General features: G+C 42.3%; 1 protein-coding gene across 1 annotated transcript in view; it reads left to right on the forward strand.

Annotated features, from left to right (window-relative positions):
- Positions 1–5,277: 5,277 nt before the first annotated feature.
- The window catches only part of EPDR1 (ependymin related 1), a 35,147-nt gene continuing 20,165 nt past the window's right edge, over positions 5,278–20,259 (forward strand). Inside the window, exon 1 of the mRNA XM_027968603.3 lies at positions 5,278–5,812. Within this exon, the coding sequence (XP_027824404.1) occupies positions 5,508–5,812 (305 nt within the window). The 5' untranslated portion in view covers positions 5,278–5,507. The remainder of the gene's footprint in view (positions 5,813–20,259) is intronic.

Here is a 20,259-nt window from a genome sequence, read left to right on the forward strand (position 1 = left end):
GGAATTCATCTGGAGAGTGTGACAACCAGCCTCCCTCTTCTTGCCTGGCGTGTAGCACTCAATCCATTACCCCATACTTGACACTGATTTGCCAAAATCTCAAGTAACTGGGGAAGTTCCCCTGGTCATTGGCTTCTCTCTGGTAGCTCCTCTTCAGTCTCCTCCAGGGCCTGCTTCCCTGCCCGTCCTTTCAATGTTGGGAGTTCTCTAGGGCTCCATCCTCAGCCCTCTTCTCACTCTCTACACTCCCCACTGCTCCAGGTTGTCTCAATCTGAGCACTAGTGTCAAAAGCGCTGGATAATTCTTTTTTGAGTGAGCCATGGGAGCTGGGGTGGGGAGGGTTGTCCTGCACATTGTGGGTAATTTAGTAGTGTCTTTGGTCTCCTCCCACTAGATGCCAGGGGCGGCTTGCCCTCTATCCCATTGTAATAGTCAAAAATGTCTCTAGATATTGCCAACTGTCCCCTGGGAGACAAAATCACCATGAGTGGAAAACCACTCTTCTACTGTGCTTTCTGGGTTAAGTGACCAACTAAATGCCAATGGCTTCCAAATCCAGACCCCTAGGCCTACTGGGCTTCCCAGATGGCCCTAGTAATAAAGAACCTGCCTGCCTGCAGGAGACATAAGAGACGTGGGTTTGATCCCTGGATCAGGAAGATCTTCTGGAGTGGGAAATCGCAACCCACTGCAGTATTCTTGCCTGGAGAACCCCATGGACAGAGGAGCCTGGCAGGCTATAGTCCATAGGGTCGTACAGAGTCGGATATGCCTGAAGTGACTTAGCAGGCACACATGCAAGCCTGCTGGTCTCTGGAAATGTTTATCCAACTGTCCCCTGGGTATTTCTATCTGTATATCCCACAGTCATCACAAAATCAGCCAATCCTAAACTGAATTCATCTTCTGTCACTCAGGATTGAACTTCCAGTGATCCAAACTACTCAGAGGAAGTGGTCTTCCTCCAAGTCTGTCCTTTTCTCTAGTTCCCAACTCTTCCATCCTCTGCATTGCTACTACCAAGGTGTTTACTCAGACAGTAGCTCTTGTCTAGATTGTGACAGCATCTTCCTCATCCCCCTGCCCTCTGCCTTGCCCTGCCATTCTCCACAGTGACCTGGGGGAGCTTCCTAAGACTTCTACCTGATGACACTCTCCCTAGCTTTACATTTATGGTTGGCTCCAAAACTTTGGAATTAATAATAAAGCCTTAAAAGGATTTTCAAGGCCCCAAGTGATGCCTCATACTTGAACCCCCAAATCACACTCATTTCTTCTTGCCCCGCATCTGTCTCTCATCCAGGAATGCTCTCTCCCACGTTCACCTGCCTCACTCTTCCTCATCCTTGAAAAGCAGATCAGGTGAAAAGACTACATAAACTTTGAAAACAAGGTGTTTTTTGGTTTTTGTTTTTTTAAAATTAACTTATTATTTTAATTGGAGGCTAATTACTTTACAATATTGTAGTGGTTTTTTGCCATACATTGACATGAATCAGCCATGGGTGTACATGTGTTCCCCATCCTGAACGCCCCTCCCACCTCCCTCCCCATCCCATCCTTCAGGGTCATCCTCGTGCACCAGCCCTGAGTATCCTGTCACATGCATCGAACCTGGACTGGTCATCTGTTTCACATATGATAATATACATGTTTCAGTGCTATTCTCTCAGATCATCCCACCCTCACCTTTTGTTTTTTAAATAGTTGCTTTTTATATTGAGTCCATACTACAGATTCTAACCTTACACAGACATAAACCATAAACCCAGTTAACGTTGTTCTTAACGACCCTAAACTTCCAGACACCAACATGTAGGTCTGTGTTATTGTCAGGTGATGGGTGAGGTGATGGGTCTCACTGCAGATGTGGCCACCAGGCATGTTCCTGAGTCCTCAGCCCAAGAGCAAAGGCATAGTGTCTAGTCCCACAGTGTCTAGGGTCTAGACTAATCCCCATAGTGTCGAGACCCACAGGCTCTCTACTGGCTGCCAAATGGCCATGAATGACTGATGTAATTTCTTCAGGAAGAGACCCCTTTTTACACTTTTAATTTGGAGTTAGCAGATGGTAATTTTGATAAACTCAGCCGTGGCCACAGGACTGGAAAAGGTCAGTTTTCATTCCCGTTCCAAAGAAAGGCAATGTGAAAGAATGCTCAAACTACTTACTGTACAATTGCACTCATTTCACATGTTAGCAAGATTACACTCAAAATCCTTCAAGCTAGTCTTCAGTAGTAAGTGAACTCAGAACTTCAAGATGTACATGCTGGATTTAGAAAAGAGAGAGGAACCAGAGATCAAATTGCATCATAGAAAAAGCAAGACAACTCCAGAAAAACATCTGCTTCATGCTGCTAAGTTGCTTCAATCATGTCCGACTCTGTGCAACCCCATAGACGGTAGCCCACCAGGCTCCCCCGTCCCTGGGATTCTCCAGGCAAGAACACTGGCGTGGGTTGCCATTGCCTTCTCCAATGCATGAAAGTGAAAAGTGAAAGTGAAGTTGCTCAGTCATGTCCGACCCTCAGCGACCCCATGGACTGCAGCCTTCCAGGCTCCTCCATCCATGGGATTTTCCAGGCAAGAGTACTGAAGTGGGGTGCCATTGCCTTCTCCGTCTGCTTCATTGACTATGCTAAAACTTTGACTGTGTGGATCACAACAAACTGGAAAATTCTTAAAGAGATGGGAATATCAGACCACTGTACCTGTCTCCTGAGAAGCCTGTATGCAGAACAAGAAGCAACAGTTAGAACTGGACATGGAACAATGGACTGGTTCAAAATTGGGAAAGGAGTATGTCAAGGCTATATATTGTCATCCTGCTTATTTAACTTATATGTAGAGTACATCAATCCCAAAGAAAGGCAATGCCAAAGAATGCTCAAACTACTGTACAGTTGCACTCATCTCACACACTAGTAAAGTAATGCTCAAAATTCTCCAAGCCAGGCTTCAGCAATACGTGAACCGTGAACTTCCTGATGTTCAAGCTGGTTTTAGAAAAGGCAGAGGAACCAGAGATCAAATTGCCAACATCTCCTGGATCACCGAAAAAGCAAGAGAGTTCCAGAAAAACATCTATTTCTGCTTTATTGACTATGCCAAAGCCTTTGACTATGTGGATCACGATAAACTGTGGAAAATTCTGAGAGATAATACCAGATCACCTGACCTGCCTCTTGAGAAATCTGTATGCATGTCAGGAAGCAACAGTTAGAACTGGACATGGAACAACAGCCTGGTTCCAAATAGGAAAAGGAGTACGTCAAGGCTGTATATTGTCACCCTGCTTATTTAACTTCTATGCAGAGAACATCATGAGAAACACTGGGCTGGAAGAAACACAAGCTGGAATCAAGATTGCCGGGAGAAATATCAATCACCTCAGATATGGAGATGACACCTCTCTTATGGCAGAAAGTGAAGAGGAACTAAAGAGCCTCTTGATGAAAGTGAAAGAAGAGAGTGAAAAAGTTGGCTTAAAGCTCAACATTCAGAAAACGAAGATCATGGCATCTGGTCCCGTCACTCCATGGGAAATAGATGGGGAAACAGTGTCAGACTTTATTTTTTGGGGCTCCAAAATCACTGCAGATGGTGACTGCAGCCATGAAATTAAAAGACGCTTACTCCTTGGAAGAAAAGTTATGACCAACCTAGATGGAATATTCAAAAGCAGAGACATTACTTTGCCAACTAAGGTCCGTCTAGTCAAGTCTATGGTTTTTCCAGTAGTCATGTATGGATGTGAGAACTGGACTACGAAGAAGGCTGAGCGCCGAAGAATTGATGCTTTTAACTGTGGTGTTGGAGAAGACTCTTGAGAGTCCCTTGGACTGCAAGGAGATCCAACTAGTCCATTCTGAAGGAGATTAACCCTGGGATTTCTTTGGAAGGAATGATGCTAAAGCTGAAACTCCAGTAGTTTGGCCACCTCATGTGAAGAGTTGACTCATTGGAAAAGACTTTGATTCTGGGAGGGATTGGGGGCAGGAGGAGAAGGGGACGACAGAGGATGAGATGGCTGGATGGCATCACAGACTCGATGGACATGAGTCTAAGTGAACTCCGGGAGTTGGTGATGGACAGGGAGGCCTGGCGTGCTGAGATTCATGGGATCGCGAAGAGTCGGACATGACTGAGCGACTGAAGTGAACTGAACTGACAGTACATCATGTGAAATGGTGGACTGGAAGAATCACAAGCTGGAGTCAAGATTGCTAGAAGCAATATCAACAACCTCAGATATGCAGATGGGTAACAAAAGAGCCCCTCGATGAAGGTGAAAGAGGAGAGTAAAAAAAGCTGGCTTAAAACTCAACATTCAAAAAACTAAGATCGTTGTTTGGCATCTGATCCCATCACTTCATGGCAAATAGATGAGGAAAAAGTGGAAATAGTGACAGATTTTGTTTTCTTGGGCTCCAAAATCTCTGCGGACAGTGTCTGCAGCCACGTAATTAAAAGATGCTTGCTCCTTGCAAGAGAAGCTATGACAAACCTATTAGCATATTTAAAGGCAGAGACATCACTTTGCCAACAAAGGTCCATATAGTCAAAGCTATGGTTTTTCCAGTAGTCGTGTTTGTGAGATATGAGAGACCAGAAAGACAGCTGAGGACTGACAAATTGATGCTTTTGAACTGTGGTGTTGGAGAAGACTCTTAAGAGTCCCTCAGACTGCAAGGAGATCAAACCAGTCAATCCTAAAGGAAATCAACCCTAAATATTCATTGGAAGGATTGATGCTGTGAAGCTGAAGCTCCAATACTTTGGGCACCTGATATGAAGAGCCGAATTTTTAGAAAAGACCCTGTCTGGGAAAGATTGAGGGCAAGAGGAGAAGGGGGCTACAGAGGTTGAGATGGTTGGATGGCATCACTGACTCAATGGACATATATTTGAGCAAACTCCAATGAAGGACAGGGAAGCCTGATGTGCTGCAATCCATAGGGTCGCAAAGAGTTGGACACGAGGTGGTGACTGAACAGCAACAAAAACAGTTTGATAAAGGGACAGGGTTATGTGGGGTACAGCAAGTGCAGTGATCCAGCTTTCTTGATCTTGTGTTTGAGTTTGTCCTCCAGTGTTGGTTATCTGCTGAATACTCAACTTAGCAGAAGAACACTTTCCTTTTCACCCCACCACCCCACCCCCTTTAAAACGCGGATACCCTTCAGGATGCTAGTGGCACCACTGCCACTGCATTTCCTGTTGGCAGCAGAGAGCAAGTGAAAACAGTAGCGGCCGCCGGCAGCGGCCCAGGCAGAAACAGCTCTCACACGATTCACGGAAGCTTTCCCGTGGCCGATCCCGTCTCCCAGGCCTTGCGCATCCTGATCCCAACAGCTGGAAAGGCCCCCGCCGTGACCAGCAGCAACTTGGCCAAGATCCCCCTCGGGCACAGTTGGAGAAAGCCCCGCCGAGTGCCTGGGCTGCTCAGCGCCCCCTTGGGCGCGGGCTGGCTCTCTGGGGACTGCGGCCGCGGCAGAAGGCGATGCCTGGGCTAGCTCCCCTCCGCGTGGCCCGAGGGTCCCTGGACGCTTGGCTGCTGGGCGGCCTCTGGGTCTGCGCGCTGGGCTGCCTCTGCGGCGGGGGGACAGCGGTGCCGGGGGCCGGGGCGGGGGCTGGGGGATCTCTTGGGGCTCAGCGCCCTTGCCAGGCGCCGCAGCAGTGGGAGGGACGCCAGGTGCTGTACCGGCAGAGCACCGGGCGCTACAGTCGCGCCCTGCTGTCTTACGACGGGCTCAACCAGCGCGTGCGAGTGCTGGACGAGAGGAAAGCGCTGATCCCCTGCAAGAGGTACGCGGGGCGCGGAGAGCGAGGCCAGGGCGGCCCGGGGAGGGCGAGGTCGAGGGAGCTGCGCCGGAGTGCGGGGTTTCCAGCAGCTCGCGTCGCCTTCCTCCCATCAAAGATAAACTTCACGGAGAGGATCTCTTGGGAACAGCAGAGTTGGGGGCTGGGTGTCGGGCTGGCACACTGGGGGCGGCGTGCTGGCGGGCACTCAGTGAGACCTCGCAAGGCTGTAGCCGGTGAAGAAAGGTGGCGCCCCCGGGCCCTGGTTCGCCCACATTCAAAGGCTGCTGAGTCAGCTTCCTGACTCCTGGTGCCCCCTTCAGTCTAGGGCGTGTCTTCTGCACTATCTCAGCTTTTTCAGGAGACATCTGTGAGGGAGACACGACGAATACATATTTTATAAGAGGTTTTTTTTTTTTTTTTCCTTTTTAAAGGAATATGACAACTCAACCAAAGTGTGCGGGATCAGTTAAAAGAACTGTCACAACCGTTGAAATTTTAGTCTACTCCCTTAAAATTTCTTTTAAGCAAGTTTTACATTCGGTGATCAAAAAGCCTGTATGTCTGTATCTTCTTTTTTACAGAACATGATCTCTTACCTGTTGTTATTTGCTATTTTAATAGTTGGCCGATACCTATTTTTAATGGCTGCACAATATTCCACAGAGAGGTTATGCTACAATGCTTTTTAACCACTGGTGTGATTATTTACCTTTCTGCATCTGTTATTGCAAAGGACACCCTCTTTCCTGAGACTGCAGTTTGTTCTGACCCCATTATAACTTGATTTCTATTTTGGGATCGCCACCTGTCAGTTCCTTCTGCCTCATTCCTGTTTCTCTCTGTGTGTTCCTCCAAGGGTTATGCTGGCCTCTCATATGGAGCTGGCATAATTAGGAGGTGCCATGTGAATGTCCACAGTTTAAGGCTCCAGTGGGCAGTAAAATGTGGAGAAAATTTGATATCATTTCACCTAAAGGTGTTTGTTGAAGTATTAGGCATCTTGAAGACAGTATGCAAATGCAAGAATTGTTCAAAGCAATATATTTGAGAATGCAAAATAGTACATGATTGTAAACTACGAGTGCTGAGGAGGCCTGGAATAGCCGAGTCATCATGGGGTATTGGGAGTATCTTTTCTCTTTCAAGAAGATGAATGTTTTCTGTTAAGTCTCGAAGAACTTTGTATTAATAATAGCAAAATCCAGCATTTGAGTACTTGTTATGTACCAGGCATGGTCCTGAAAATGTTCCACATACCATATTATTTAGTTTAAAAATCACAACTACTGGACAATGCAGGTTTTATGATCTCCATTTTACAAGCAGAGAAATCTGGGGTCAAGGGAGATTGGATAACTTTCTCAGATCTAGAGCTAGGACTGGAGAAAGCCGAGTGGATTCTGACATCTATGATATACTGGGCTCTTGTTTGTTTACTTATTCATTCAGTCTGCATTTTTTGTGTGTCAGTCATTTTGTATAATCAGAGTGGGTCTTGGGTTTCAGGGAGGTTATGGTCTGGGGGTGGAATCATATAAGGAAGAATTCCCATATAGTGGGGTAAGGGATGAGTTGGGCTTGAGAGCACCCCAGACAAGCACCTAACCTGGAGGTGCTTCCTGGAGGAGGTGGAACAGGAGTGAGCCCCCAAATCCCTGGACGGGGTGATCATTAGGGGGAAGTGGGTGTGGAGGGAAGACTGATCCAGGAGGATCCATCCAGGTGTATTCTGGGACATCCTGCCACAGGCAAGGCTGAGAATATTCCAAGAACTGCAGGCCAATCACTATTAGACTGAAGCGTGGAGTATGGAGGGAGGTTGGGGATCCAGGGAAGGATATTTAAACAGTGGAATGCCATGGCTGGGTTTTTTAAAGAGCACTGGATGAATGGTTGAGAATAAAGAAGAACAAGAGAAGAAGCTGAAACATGACCTAGGAGATGTTTGTAGAGAGATCCAGGTGGAAGAGGGGGTATGGCAATGTGATGGTGAGAAGTGGACACTTTTGAGAAATTTTAAGGATACTCAAGAGGCTTATTGAAGGAGGTGCAGAGGATCAGATGGTATGCTGTAGGGTGGTGGTGGGGGAAGTCAGTCCTGGCTTGTGAAAGCTAATGGTACTGACGGCATTGAGTAGATGGTGATGCTGTTTGCTGAGATGGGATTTGGCTTCTGCACTTCTGAAGAAGGGTCAAGTACTGCTCTTTGTGTGCATTGTCCTGAAGCCTTGTATAGTGGTGGCTTACAGATGAGTCCATGTCAAAGATGGACTAGGATTGAGACAGACCTGGGACCTGGGACCCTACGCTGCAGTGCTCACACATGGACATACTTCTCCTCCAGCAACAAAATACAAAGAAACTGTATGGGGCTAAAAATAACCATGTGCATGCACAATTAGGGTGAATTCTGGATAAAGGATACAAAGAGACCCCAAAACCCAATTGCCACATTTGAAAGAGCCTGGAGCAAAAGCAGCCGATTATGTGCATGCCCCTGTACAAAACACCACTGATTAAGGGGTGGACAAACCACCTAAGCCATCCCCCTGCAACCCAACCCCTGGATACACCCCTACCCTCATCCTGTGTAAGGGACAAGTTTGCTCCCCTTGGGGATCTGTTTGTTCTTGTTCCCCTCACCCCCTCGACTGCAGCAGCGGCTCCTATAAAGCCTTGCCTGAATTTCTTGTCTGGCCTCTGATCAGTTTCTATTGATTAAAGAGGCCAAGAACCCTGATCGGTAACAGGATGGCCCAAAAGCACACTGCTGACACAGTGGAGTGAGGCCAGGAGAAGGAAAGGAGGATAGGGTTCATCCCCCCACCTCCCAGAGGTAGGATTTTCATGATTTAAGGGATTAGGCTTTAGAGTCAGATAAATCTGCCTCTGAATTCCAATTTCTAATGCAGGTCTTTGGGTTACTAGATAGGAATGCTACTAATGCCTAATGTATTGCTTTGCTGTGGGGATGAAATGAGTTCAACTATGTACAGCACATAGTGCAATGTAGAAGGTGTGGCAATTGTCCCTCTGGCCACCACCATCTTCGCCATCCCGGTAAATTTACCATAGCCCAGAGACTCGCTGCCAGCCCCATGAGCTCAGAAACGACCTTGTGGCACCCTCCAGGGCCCTCTCTTTGGGAGCTGGCTGAGAATAAACAAGCTTAAGTGTGGCACTGTATATCTCAGTGAGTGCTGTAGCTGGCATGGGGGCCAGAGTTCTCAAATCTGACTAGGTCATTCTCTCCCTGTAGGCAGAACTATGTAGAGAGCCAAATTCTAATCAGGAGGCTATGAGCGAAGAGTTGGAGCAAATTCATGGAGTCTAATGACTGCCTGCTTTAGGCTGGGCTGTGCGCTCAATGTTGAGCTTTCCATCATACATAAGAGGCCAGCCCAGCGGAATCAGGCTAAGATTAAGCAATGCATCATTTTCACTAGAGAAGTTAGAAGCATAGAAGTCCCTGATCCTATGCTATCCCAACACTGCTGGTCCAGACCCCCTTCACTCTGCACAAAGCCTAGGCAGGTATTGCTCAGGCTGTCTCAGCAACCTTTCTTCTTCTGTAACTCCATGATCAATTAGTAGAGTCTTCAGATGTGTATATTATAGCCTCACTGAGGTCACAGCCAAATCTTGCTGGCCTCAAAGCTTTTTATCCCCATGTGGTGATTTCTTTCTTTACTTTTTAAATTGAAGTATAGTTGATTTCCAATGTGCAGGTTTCTGGGTACAGAAAGGTGATTCAGTTTTACATATATATTCATGTCCTTTTTCACATTCTCTCCCATTATGGTTTATTACCAAATATTGACTTTTGTTCCCTGTGTCCATGTGGTGATTTCTCATTTCTTCACATTTGCCCTGATCCGTCAAGTGTTAATCTCACAGTTTAGCTTTTAGAAGGCAATTTTACTCCTTTTCTTCTCAATTCCTTGGCAGGGTTTTATCTTACAGTCCCATCTCTGGCCCTAAGTCAGATGCAGAAAAAAATGGTTAGTGCACAGATGCATTTTTAAGCTTGTAAATGTAGATTTGTTGGAACAAACTCTGAAACTTTTTCAGGTACTAGCAGTCTGGCCAAGAAACCAGATACGATTTGAAGAAAATATGGATGGGTTGTCTCTTCATATTTATTAGTAACTTGAGAAGTAAGTTTTAGAATTGGATCAACTTCTTAAGATTTTTATTTTGCATTCAGATAGTTATGGAAAATCCCACTGATAGTTGCTGTGGAATGACTAGGATTTTCCAGGCTTTCTTCTCCCTGAGATGATGGAAAAGATTAAATAACTTTACAAGCTTCAGATAAGACAAGCCTTAGCAGAGAATGGGAAATATTAGTAATTGATACTATTTTGTTTTCTGTTTCCAACTGTTTTTTCCGGTAAACTCACAAGTATTACATTTGGAAGACTGAAGGAAAGGCAAGATTATCTTGTATTTCAGTAACATAGTGAACTTCATGGGAGAAGCAGTGTAGATACTGAATGAATTTTGTTAGACTACCAGTAACTTACTGTTCCTATTTACAAAATGGTAGATTGGGAATTGGAATTAATGAAGCTATTGATGCAAAGGGAACAGAGTGGCTTTGAGAGGATATACACTGGTAAGTTAGAAATGTATCTTAGAGGACTATTCAACCACCAATCCCACATGTTTGAGGATTTTTTTTTTTTTTCACTAAAGGATGAAAAGAAAAGTATATCTTAAATGGAGTGGCAAGTATCCACTTTATCTTATACAAATTCTGATTAGTTCCATCTCTGTCTCAGATTTTATAGAGCATTTTACTTCTTGGAGAACAGAATATTGTTTCTCTTCTCTATTCTTAGAGAAAACCACCTAGTGTCATACAAAGCATGTGGACGTCCATTTAGACAGCCGTGGGATGCCAAACATGGCTTCTAATCCTGGCTTCACCCCCACAAGCTCCTTTCCTTCTTGGAATATCAGTGCTTTTCATCTTTTAATTTGATTTTAATGATATCTACAGTATTGATACTAAATAATATTTAGGGCTTCTTAAAAGCTAGGTACAAATAAAATTATACAATACCATGAGAACACTACTTGTACTTTTATTACATTCAGCTGATTCTTTTTTCTTGTAAGATGCAGTAACTTGACATAAATTCTAAATTTATTTTTCAACTTGTCCCTTTGTGTAGATAAATTCAGATACATCTCTTTCGTCTTTCACTTTTCCACCAAAGCTTGTGTTCATGGGTAGAGATGAGATGGGCTGCCTTTCTATACTTTGGCTCCAAACTCAGAAGGCTATCCTCTCCATGGAGCCTCCTTGTATACTGTGGGACTGAATGGGACTGCTTACAGAAGTGTCCTTTCAAGGATCTGCTGTGGAAGATTCATTCCAGAGGAAGTTATCACATGGGGCAGCTTCGACAATTATATGTGTTTGAGGATCAGGATAAGGGTTTTTTTTTTCTCCAAATGCACAATTTTATTTTAAAATTACTTCACACTTACAGAAAAAGTTAGTCCATAGCCATTTTTTTCCCCTGAGTCTCTTGAGAGTGAGTTGTCAGCTTGTTGCCCCCAAGGCCCCCCAGTATTTCAGTGTATATTTCCTACAAACAGGGACATTGTCTTGGGACACAACCATGGAAACAAGGAAATTAGCATGTGTTCCTTGCTACCATCTGAAATTCAGGTCTTACTCAGATTTTGTCATTTGTGTTTTTGATGTTCTTGTAGCAGGAAGGACCCAGTTTATATTTAAGCATTGCATTTAGGTGTGTCTTTTTAGTCTCTTTTTGTCAGTAACAGTTCCTAAGGCTTTCTTGCACTTCAATACTTTTGAAGATGACACACCAATTATTTAGTAGAATGTTCCTTGATCTGATGCTTCCTCATAATTAGATTCAAGTTATTCACCTAGGGTAGAAATGGCACATCTGGATGTTTACTTTGGTAACTTGATGATTGATGTCTGCAATATTTCTTAAGTGTGAAATGATACTTTTATATTTTATAATCCATAAGTATATTATAGGGAGATATTTTAGGCCATGTACATATTCTGTTCTTCATTAAAGTGTCAAGTTATTCTTTTATTTTTATCAGCATGAATATACAGATGCTCACTGAATTCCATTTGCTATCACTATTTATTTGATGTTCAGATTTGGCCAGTGGGAAGCCCTTCAAGTTGGCTTCTATGTTCTTTTGACATGTCTCTCTTCTTTGAACATATCCTTGATTTCTGCCAAGATATTTCAAGATCATCTGTACTTTCCTTGCTGGATTATTGGAATAAGTCATTTCTCAGGAAGCTCTGGTTATTTTTACTAGAGAATAATATTTGGAAGCAAGGTCCCTGCTGTAGTTGTGCTTATGGCTATTGGGTGGCACTGTCCAGGCGCCCTCACTAGACAAAGCAAAAAGATATAGGTTTGAATACACACACACACACACTCACTCATTCACACATATTTATACATATTTACATCCACATTTATTTCTAAGCTTCCGATTTTAATACACAGAGATATTTATACCCGTATCTCTAATTCTGACCTACCACCACGGATCATTCTAGATTTCTGTTCATTTTTTGTAACTCCCTTTTCATGAGAAAATTGGCTTCCTTGGGCTTCCCTGGTGGCTCAGATGGTAAAGCGTTTGCCTGCAGTGCAGGAGACCCAGGTTCATTCCCTGGGTTGGGAAGTTCCCCTGGAGAAGGAAATGGCAATCCACTCCAGTACACTAGCCTGGAAAATTCCACGGACTGAGGAGACTGGTGGGTTACAGTCCATGGGGTCACAAAGAGTCGGACATGACTGAGAGACTTCACTTCACTTATTCAATTGCAGTAGGTATCAGGCATAGCTATGCTATCTGCTCCCTACTTGGATGTCTTACTGTTGGGCTCTCCAGGCCAGGCCATGCAGAGACCTACCTTGCTTGACCCTGCCTAATGGCTCTAGACTAAATTGTTTAATGAGGGGAAGGGAAGGTCAGGTTACATTTTTTTGTATGTTTTTCTTTGGGATCTCTTGGGGCTAACATCGTTGTAAATCCTCAGAATGTGTCTGTGTGCTGGGGGAAGTAAATTAGTATGAAATATTCAACAAATTTATTTGATCCTGAGCCCTGTTTTGCACGGGTTGGGCTTTCATTTGAGGAACTCCTTTCAGAATTTCAGGAGAATTACTCTTTTGCCCTTACTCCCTCCTCCTTGATCTCTGAAGGCTGGAGCCAGTATTTTCTTTCATTAGCTCAGGAAGTCTAACTGCTTGTGGCATTTTGATCCTCGAAAAATAAACCATGCTGGATTTGTAATACTGAGTTTTTCTTCATGAAAGAGATTTTCTTGGAAGCACGTAAAGTTTGCTTTAAGAATCTTAATTCTGTGGGTCTATTAACCCTGAATTTCAGAGGATTGACGCTGGGATGTGGAAAAAGTGGGATGCAAGGATGAGGAAAAAGAAATTCCAAGGAAGATAAGCCCAGGAGATTAAAGGCACTGGTGGAATAGGAGACTAATTTATAAATAGAAGCCAGAGGTGGTCGCCATACTGCTTTGGAAATATCTTTATTTCTCTCCATTAACCTTGAACTGTTTCTTCCTGATTCTGACCTCAAAGATGGTGGTCAAGGGCAAAGTGCCCAAAGATCTGAAAATATTCCACCAATTAGTGGTTTGTTTTTCCTGGAATAAATGTGATAGGCTTATATTTCCCCAATTCCAGTAAAAATCTTCTATTTTCCCCCTTTATAATTTATTTTCTTTTACCCAGCTTTCAAGAAAAAAAAATCTTCTCTTGATCTTCTTACTAATTGAAACTGCATTCTCTCCATCTATTTAAAGCAAATCTCATGCTGATTCCCGTTTTTGTCCTCCCATGTTCTCTTGGACTCTCTCCAAGCAAACTTTCTCCATCACAGCTCTACTGAAACGGCTCTGGTCAAGGAACGTATGCTCCACATTACTAATCAAGTGATCTTTTATCTGTTTTCATTTTACTGTTTGTCATTTCCTCCATCTTGATGTATTTTCTTCTGTGGTTTTCAGGACATCACGCTCTTCTAGTTCCCCTCCTTTTACCTCATTTTCTTACCTTCTCTTTCTCTTTACTGTCACACATCTTTACTGTCAGGTTGGTCCAAACCTTCATCATTCTTGCCTGGGTTTTTTGCAACAGCCACCTAACAGGTCCCTACTTCTGCCCTTGCTCCCTTTGGTCTATTCTCAACCTTGCAGCCTGAGTGATTTGCTGAAATTGTTATGTTGCTTGTCTGCTCAAAACCCTCCCGTGTGTTTCTATGTCTCAGAGTAAAGGTTTTGCAAGGATTTGACCATGCTGTGGGATCTGCTCCCCCAGCCCCTCCACACCTTGTCTTGACTTCTTCACTCTACCATCCATCCATTATCACCTCATCACCAGCTCACTCACTCAGCCCACAGCCTCTGCATGCTCACTCCTTTGGCACTTGGGTGGTTGATTCCTCTGCCTGGAAAGCCTTTCCCCTGAAAAGCTGTATGACCCACTTGCAAATTAGATTGTCCTTTCTCTTCATGACATATACTCTACCTCACTGCCTTTTATCTTCAAGATATTTACCTATTATTTCATATTTTTATTAACATACTATTTTAATATTTTATTAATATGCTATTTAATTTAATTTAAATTTTAAAGTCTGTTCCCTCATTTCCTCTGCCACCCAAAGTAAAGCTCCATTAGGTCCAGGATTTCCCCCTGGTTGTTGCTGTATTTCCAGCACCATAGAATAGCCCTGACTAAATTTTTCTGAATGAGAGAATGAATGACAATGATAACATATATTCATTGCAAAAGGATATCTAAATATAGATATGCAAAGAGTAAAAATTATCCATAACTACCAAGCCAACATGACTACTGTAACATCTTCTAAATATCCTAGGAGACTTTTAGATGCACAATTTACATACTGTAGCACACACTGTTTGGTTATAGGCTGTTTTTCATTTAACAATATTGTGCAAGCTCATCCACACTGACTAGTCTGCTTGTATCATCTTTGAACTCCTGCTTTTCCCATTCAGGTCTTAGCCCAGAGGGGCCTTATGTGACTGCCCAATAAAGCCCTCTCCACTACCCACTCTCCATCACATCTCATTCTGTTTTACTCAGGACACTATTACTGAGTGACATTGTCTTGAGTCTCTCTTCCCAGGAGTGAGAGGAGAAATTGATCAGTCTGGTATAGTACCGAAACTCCAGCACCTAGAAGTGCTTGGCACATAGTATATTTCAATAATGTTTACTGAATGAATAAATACCATTTTTATGACTTTTGGATTACTAGTATGATACATGTTCGTGGTGGAAAATCTAGGTAACCAAGAATAGCAAAATAGAGTAAAGAGAATCATGTTGTCCAGAATTAACAACCCTTATATATGCTCTTCTAGATTTTTCAATTTCTATTTCTGTATATACAATTCTAAAATTAAATTAGAAACATGCTATGTGATTTTTAAAAATTTAACAAAACATTGCATATTTTCATGCCATTATGTAATCTTTGTGGCTTCCCTGGTGGCTCAGATGGTAAAGCATCTGCCTGCAATGAGGGAGACCCGGGTTTGATTCTTGGGTTGGGAAGATCCCCTGGAGAAGGAAATGTCAATCCACTCCAGCACTCTTGCCTGGAAAATCCCATGGACGGAGGAGCCTGATAGGTTACAGTCCATGGGGTCGCAAAGAGTCAGACACGACTGAGCGACTTCACTTTTACTTTCATGTAATCTTTAACAGAATCATTTTTAATGACTGCATGGTATTCTGGCTAATGGATGGGACACAGTTTCTATAAGCAATCCTTAATAGGGGACAGTTAGATTTCTTTCTCCTTTATGTTTCACTACTATAAATAACTACATGTGTAACCTTGTATCTGTGTGCAATTTACTTTAAAAATATTTTGCACAGATTCCTGGATAAGAAAATGGTTGAAAAGGGATTACACATTTATAAAATTTTGACCACTTTGCTTTTCAGGAAGGTAATGTTCCAGCTGATATTTCAACTGGCAAAATATGAATGTTCTTATTTACCCCACTCACACCTATAAGGAGCCTCATTTATTTTTAGCAATTTCAAATATGATAAACAAGAAACTGAAAGGCAGAATGACATACTGCAGTGATGTCACACTCCCTTGTCACGAGTCTCACTCTAAAGTGAATGCCTCTAATTTGCCACAGTTACGTCTCCTACAGGCTGCTGGTTTAACAAAGACACACTATCATGTTCAGTAAATATTTTTCTGAACTATTTTATAAAGAATTTATTCGAATCAGGTTGAGTCTTAAAATTCCCCAGCCTAGTGATTTATACTAATGGATTGTCTAACATTTAACCATCTTTGCATTCCTGAAATAAGTTCTATTATTATTATTTTTTAATAGTCTGCTTGATTTGTTAATATTTAATATTTGTTTTTTAATCCATAACCACAATTTAATTTGATCTAGCTTATATTTTTGTGTTTTCTATATTTTTATGTCAGAGTTTCATAGTTTTGTAAAAGAATTGGCAATCTTTCTGTAATTCTGTATGCTCTATAGCCTTGAGGTTGGAAAAAACTGATTCATGAAATCATGTGGACCCAACTTTTTTTGAAGAAGTAACTTGCCGGGGGCCAGCGTGAGGAACTCCGCCCATGGCAAAGGTCATGAGGAAGGAGGCTTGGCATACGCAAAGGCGTGATCAAGCCTCAGGAAACCCCCTGTTCCCGAGCATCTACCCCCAAACCAGAGTCTGTTTTATGTTCTCACCTACACCTCTGACTTTACGGGGGGCTCTCCCCCATAACTGTTTCTCTCGGAGAAGGAGTTAACGTGCAGCTCCAAGGCAATAAAAATTCCTGGGTGTGACAAGAGTGTTTCAGCTTATGGACTCCTCTGAAGGTTATCTAGTCCACCTGTATAGGTTCGTCCGGCCACATGTGATTGTTTACAGCCTCCCAATCTGAGAGGCATGAGATGTCTTAGACTTACTAAAGGCAAATTCTTTTGGGGAGTTGGAAATTATTAGTATAGTGGGTTGGTTAGGAATTATATTGGTGAAGGGTTTTTCATTTGTTGTGCCAATAACTGCTGCTAATTCCCTGCCCTGGGTGTGACAAGGATGTCTTAGGTCAAACCTCTCTGCTGACAGACTAGCTTGTGTGACAGGATTATGCATACTCCTGCCACAACTCACATGATTGTTTTCTACCTCTTAACCATAAACAGCACAGAGAGTTTTGGAGTATTTTGAGAGTCTTAATTAGCATAGGGCTTTTTCTTCTTGTTGAGTCAATGATTGTCGCCAGGCGTCCATATCCTTAGGCACCTGGGAATATATTAATCAATGTATTTGGAATATAGAAAAGGAAATACAGTAGTTTTTAAGGTTAGCAATACTAGACTTTTTGAGTTAATGGATTTTTTCTTTTGTAATAGATCACTGTACTTTGTTATAAATCACTGTGTCCTTGCTATGTAAAAATGTAACTTTATCACTATCTTAAGACTAAACAGATCTTAAGGGGAACATTGGTGAAAGGTTTTTCATTTGTTGGGCTGATGTTTGCTGCTAAATCTCCATATTCCCTGCCCTTATAATGAATATAACTAGCATATAGGAGAAATAAGCATTAACCTTTAAGCATATAGGAGAAATAAGTATTAACCTTTAAGATTAATCATGTTAACCTTGGGTTAAATAAATTTCTTTCTTGATTGTATCTCACTACACCCTCATCCTATAGGAATGTAACTTTATTTGGAGGGTGGTGCCTGGTTTAAGAAAAAACACCCTTGGAAAAAATAAGTTTTTTGGTTATCAGAAAGAAAGGATCATAAAATGTCAGCAGGTCTCATGGCCAGAAGATGATGTAATATCCCTAAGACCTTTTTTTTTACATTTATGTGAAGCACCTGATTTTGATAAAGGTCAGGACTGCTGACCACTGCGTGACTCTGTATTCATCCCTATATGTAACAAAAGGTATATATATAAGCAAACCCAAAAATAAAGAAATCGGATCAGTTTCCAGAAAGACTGATTTCCCTATGTCTCTTCTTTCTTGCTGCCCGTTTTTCTGGCTGAATTCCCATCTGGAGCATGGATGCTATTCCATGTAAACCAAGTGATTCAGCCTCTTTTTCTCCACTAATTTTCCTACTACACTATCCGTTTTCTAATCTCTCTATATCTCTGTAATTAAATATGTATTTTTCCAAGGACTCCGATGCCGTCCCTACCTTTGAATTACCCTGGATCCACCAGGGCTGGACTCTGGCAGTAACTCTTTGATCTCTTTTTAAGATCAAAGATCTAAGATCTTACTAGGCTATTATAAGGATTTTTCCTCTAGTTGTTGACCAGCTTACCTTTCTGCTTAAGTTTGAGTCAGTTTTGGTTGTTTATATTTTCCTAGAAAATCTTTCACTTAATAAACATTGTATTTATAATCATAACAAGTTTGTGCATGGTAGTCTCTTAACTCTTGAAAAAACTTCACCTTATCTATCAATGTCCCCTTCTCTTTTATTTTTTTAATTTAAATTTATTTATTTTAATTGGAGGCCCTTTTCTTCTCAATATTCTATATTTAAATTTTCTTTTTTTTCTCTAAATTACATTTTAACAATAAGCTAGTGGATTTGTGTGATGGTTTTATGGTTTATTATTCATTTATATTTTACATCCAATATCTTTTTTGTTAAGAATAATTTTTGTGAATTAAATTTCAGTGTCTACCCATATTTTGAAAAGTTTTGAAGCAGGGTTATAGTGGAGCATACACTCCACTACAGGTAAAAGGGCATGTCATGATCAGTACATCCCCCAGATTCCTTTCATCCATGAGCTACTCACAGCTCTTCTCTCATCAAACACTCTTTACAGTGCTTCTCCTGCTCCTGACCCTCTGGTTTGGAGAATTCCTCCTAATATGGGCATTGGAAGTCCCCCCCCCCCCCCCCCCCCCCCCCCCAACCAATGGTTTCCTTCTGAAGCAGTACCTCTTAAACCGAGAGGCACTCTGAAGAATCAGACTCCTAGCAGGGTGACTGCGTTGCCCTCAGACCTTCCAAAGAAAAGAGGAACTCTTGGGACAGATGGCTCCCAAAGAGAAACAGCAGCTGCCCCTGGACAAAAATGCTGCAGTTCCTTGGATGACCCCTGTCCTTTCATAGCAGGCTGTTTTGTTGGCTAAAGTTAGGTCTACTGGGAAAGGTCCAGAGTGTGAATTCTGCCAATGAGTGGGGACCCTCTTCTGGGTTTGAGTTTTCACTATATCTTCACAGGTGGGCATGGTCAGCTAGCTCTTTGGTGTTTCTCTTTTTTTTTTTATTCATTCATAAATGTTATAAAATTTGAGGGAGACATATCAATCCTACCAAAGTTATTATTAAAAAGGAAGGCCAGAACTTATTCCAAATATTTTTTCATACCAGGATTATATAATAACAAAATCAAGCAATACATTGTATGAAAATCATAAATTTCATGAGTATAGATGTAAACATTCTTAATAAACTATTAGCACATTAAATCCAACAGTGTATTTGTGCATGCTCAGTCGCTTCAGTCATGTTCGACTCTTTTTGACCCTATGGACTATTGCCTGCCTGGCTCCTCTGTCCATGGGAGTCTCTAGGTGAGAATAGTGGAGCGCATTATCATGCCCTCATCCAGGGAATCTTCCGACCCAGGGATTGAACCTGCATCTCCTACATCTTCTGCATTGTAGGCAGATTCTTTATCCACTGAGCCACCTGGGAATCTTTAAATCTGACAGTATGTAATTTTAATATTGATCTTGACCTAGTGGTGATTATGCAAGTTTGATTTAATGTTAAAAATTCAGTCAATATAACTCTCTATATTTATAGAATAAACAAGAAAAATTATACAGTCATCTGAAGAAATATAGAAAGATCATTTGGTAACATTCAACATCCATGGCTGGCAGACCCTGAACCCAGCCCCAGCAGGGCCTTCCTTCTGCCTCTGAGTGCTACTATGTGAATTTTTTTTTTTTTTAATTGGAGGATAATCCCATTCGTGAAGGCTCTTGGCCAAATCAACTTCCAAAGACCTCACTCCTAAATACTCATCTTGGGCTTTAGGTTTTCAACATAACTTTGGAGGAGAAAAATATTCAGGTCATAGGACCTAGAGAATCTGCTCTTGAGCATCTCAGAAGTCGTCAAGGAAGATGCTAGCCGATGGGAAGATGGTGGCACAGGGCCAAGGGGCATGCAGGTTCCTGGGTCTGATGTAATCTTGTCAGCTGTAGGTGAGCTATAACTTACAAGGACTATAGGAGGCATCATGAACCACCAGACTAGTTGGTGTGGCATCTAGAAACAGCCATAATAAATGCAAGGGCTTCAAGGTTGCTTGAAAATACTTGCAGGGAAGACTGGTTAG

This window comes from Ovis aries, chromosome 4, assembly GCF_016772045.2.
Source record: "Ovis aries strain OAR_USU_Benz2616 breed Rambouillet chromosome 4, ARS-UI_Ramb_v3.0, whole genome shotgun sequence".
Lineage (NCBI taxonomy): Eukaryota > Metazoa > Chordata > Mammalia > Artiodactyla > Bovidae > Ovis > Ovis aries.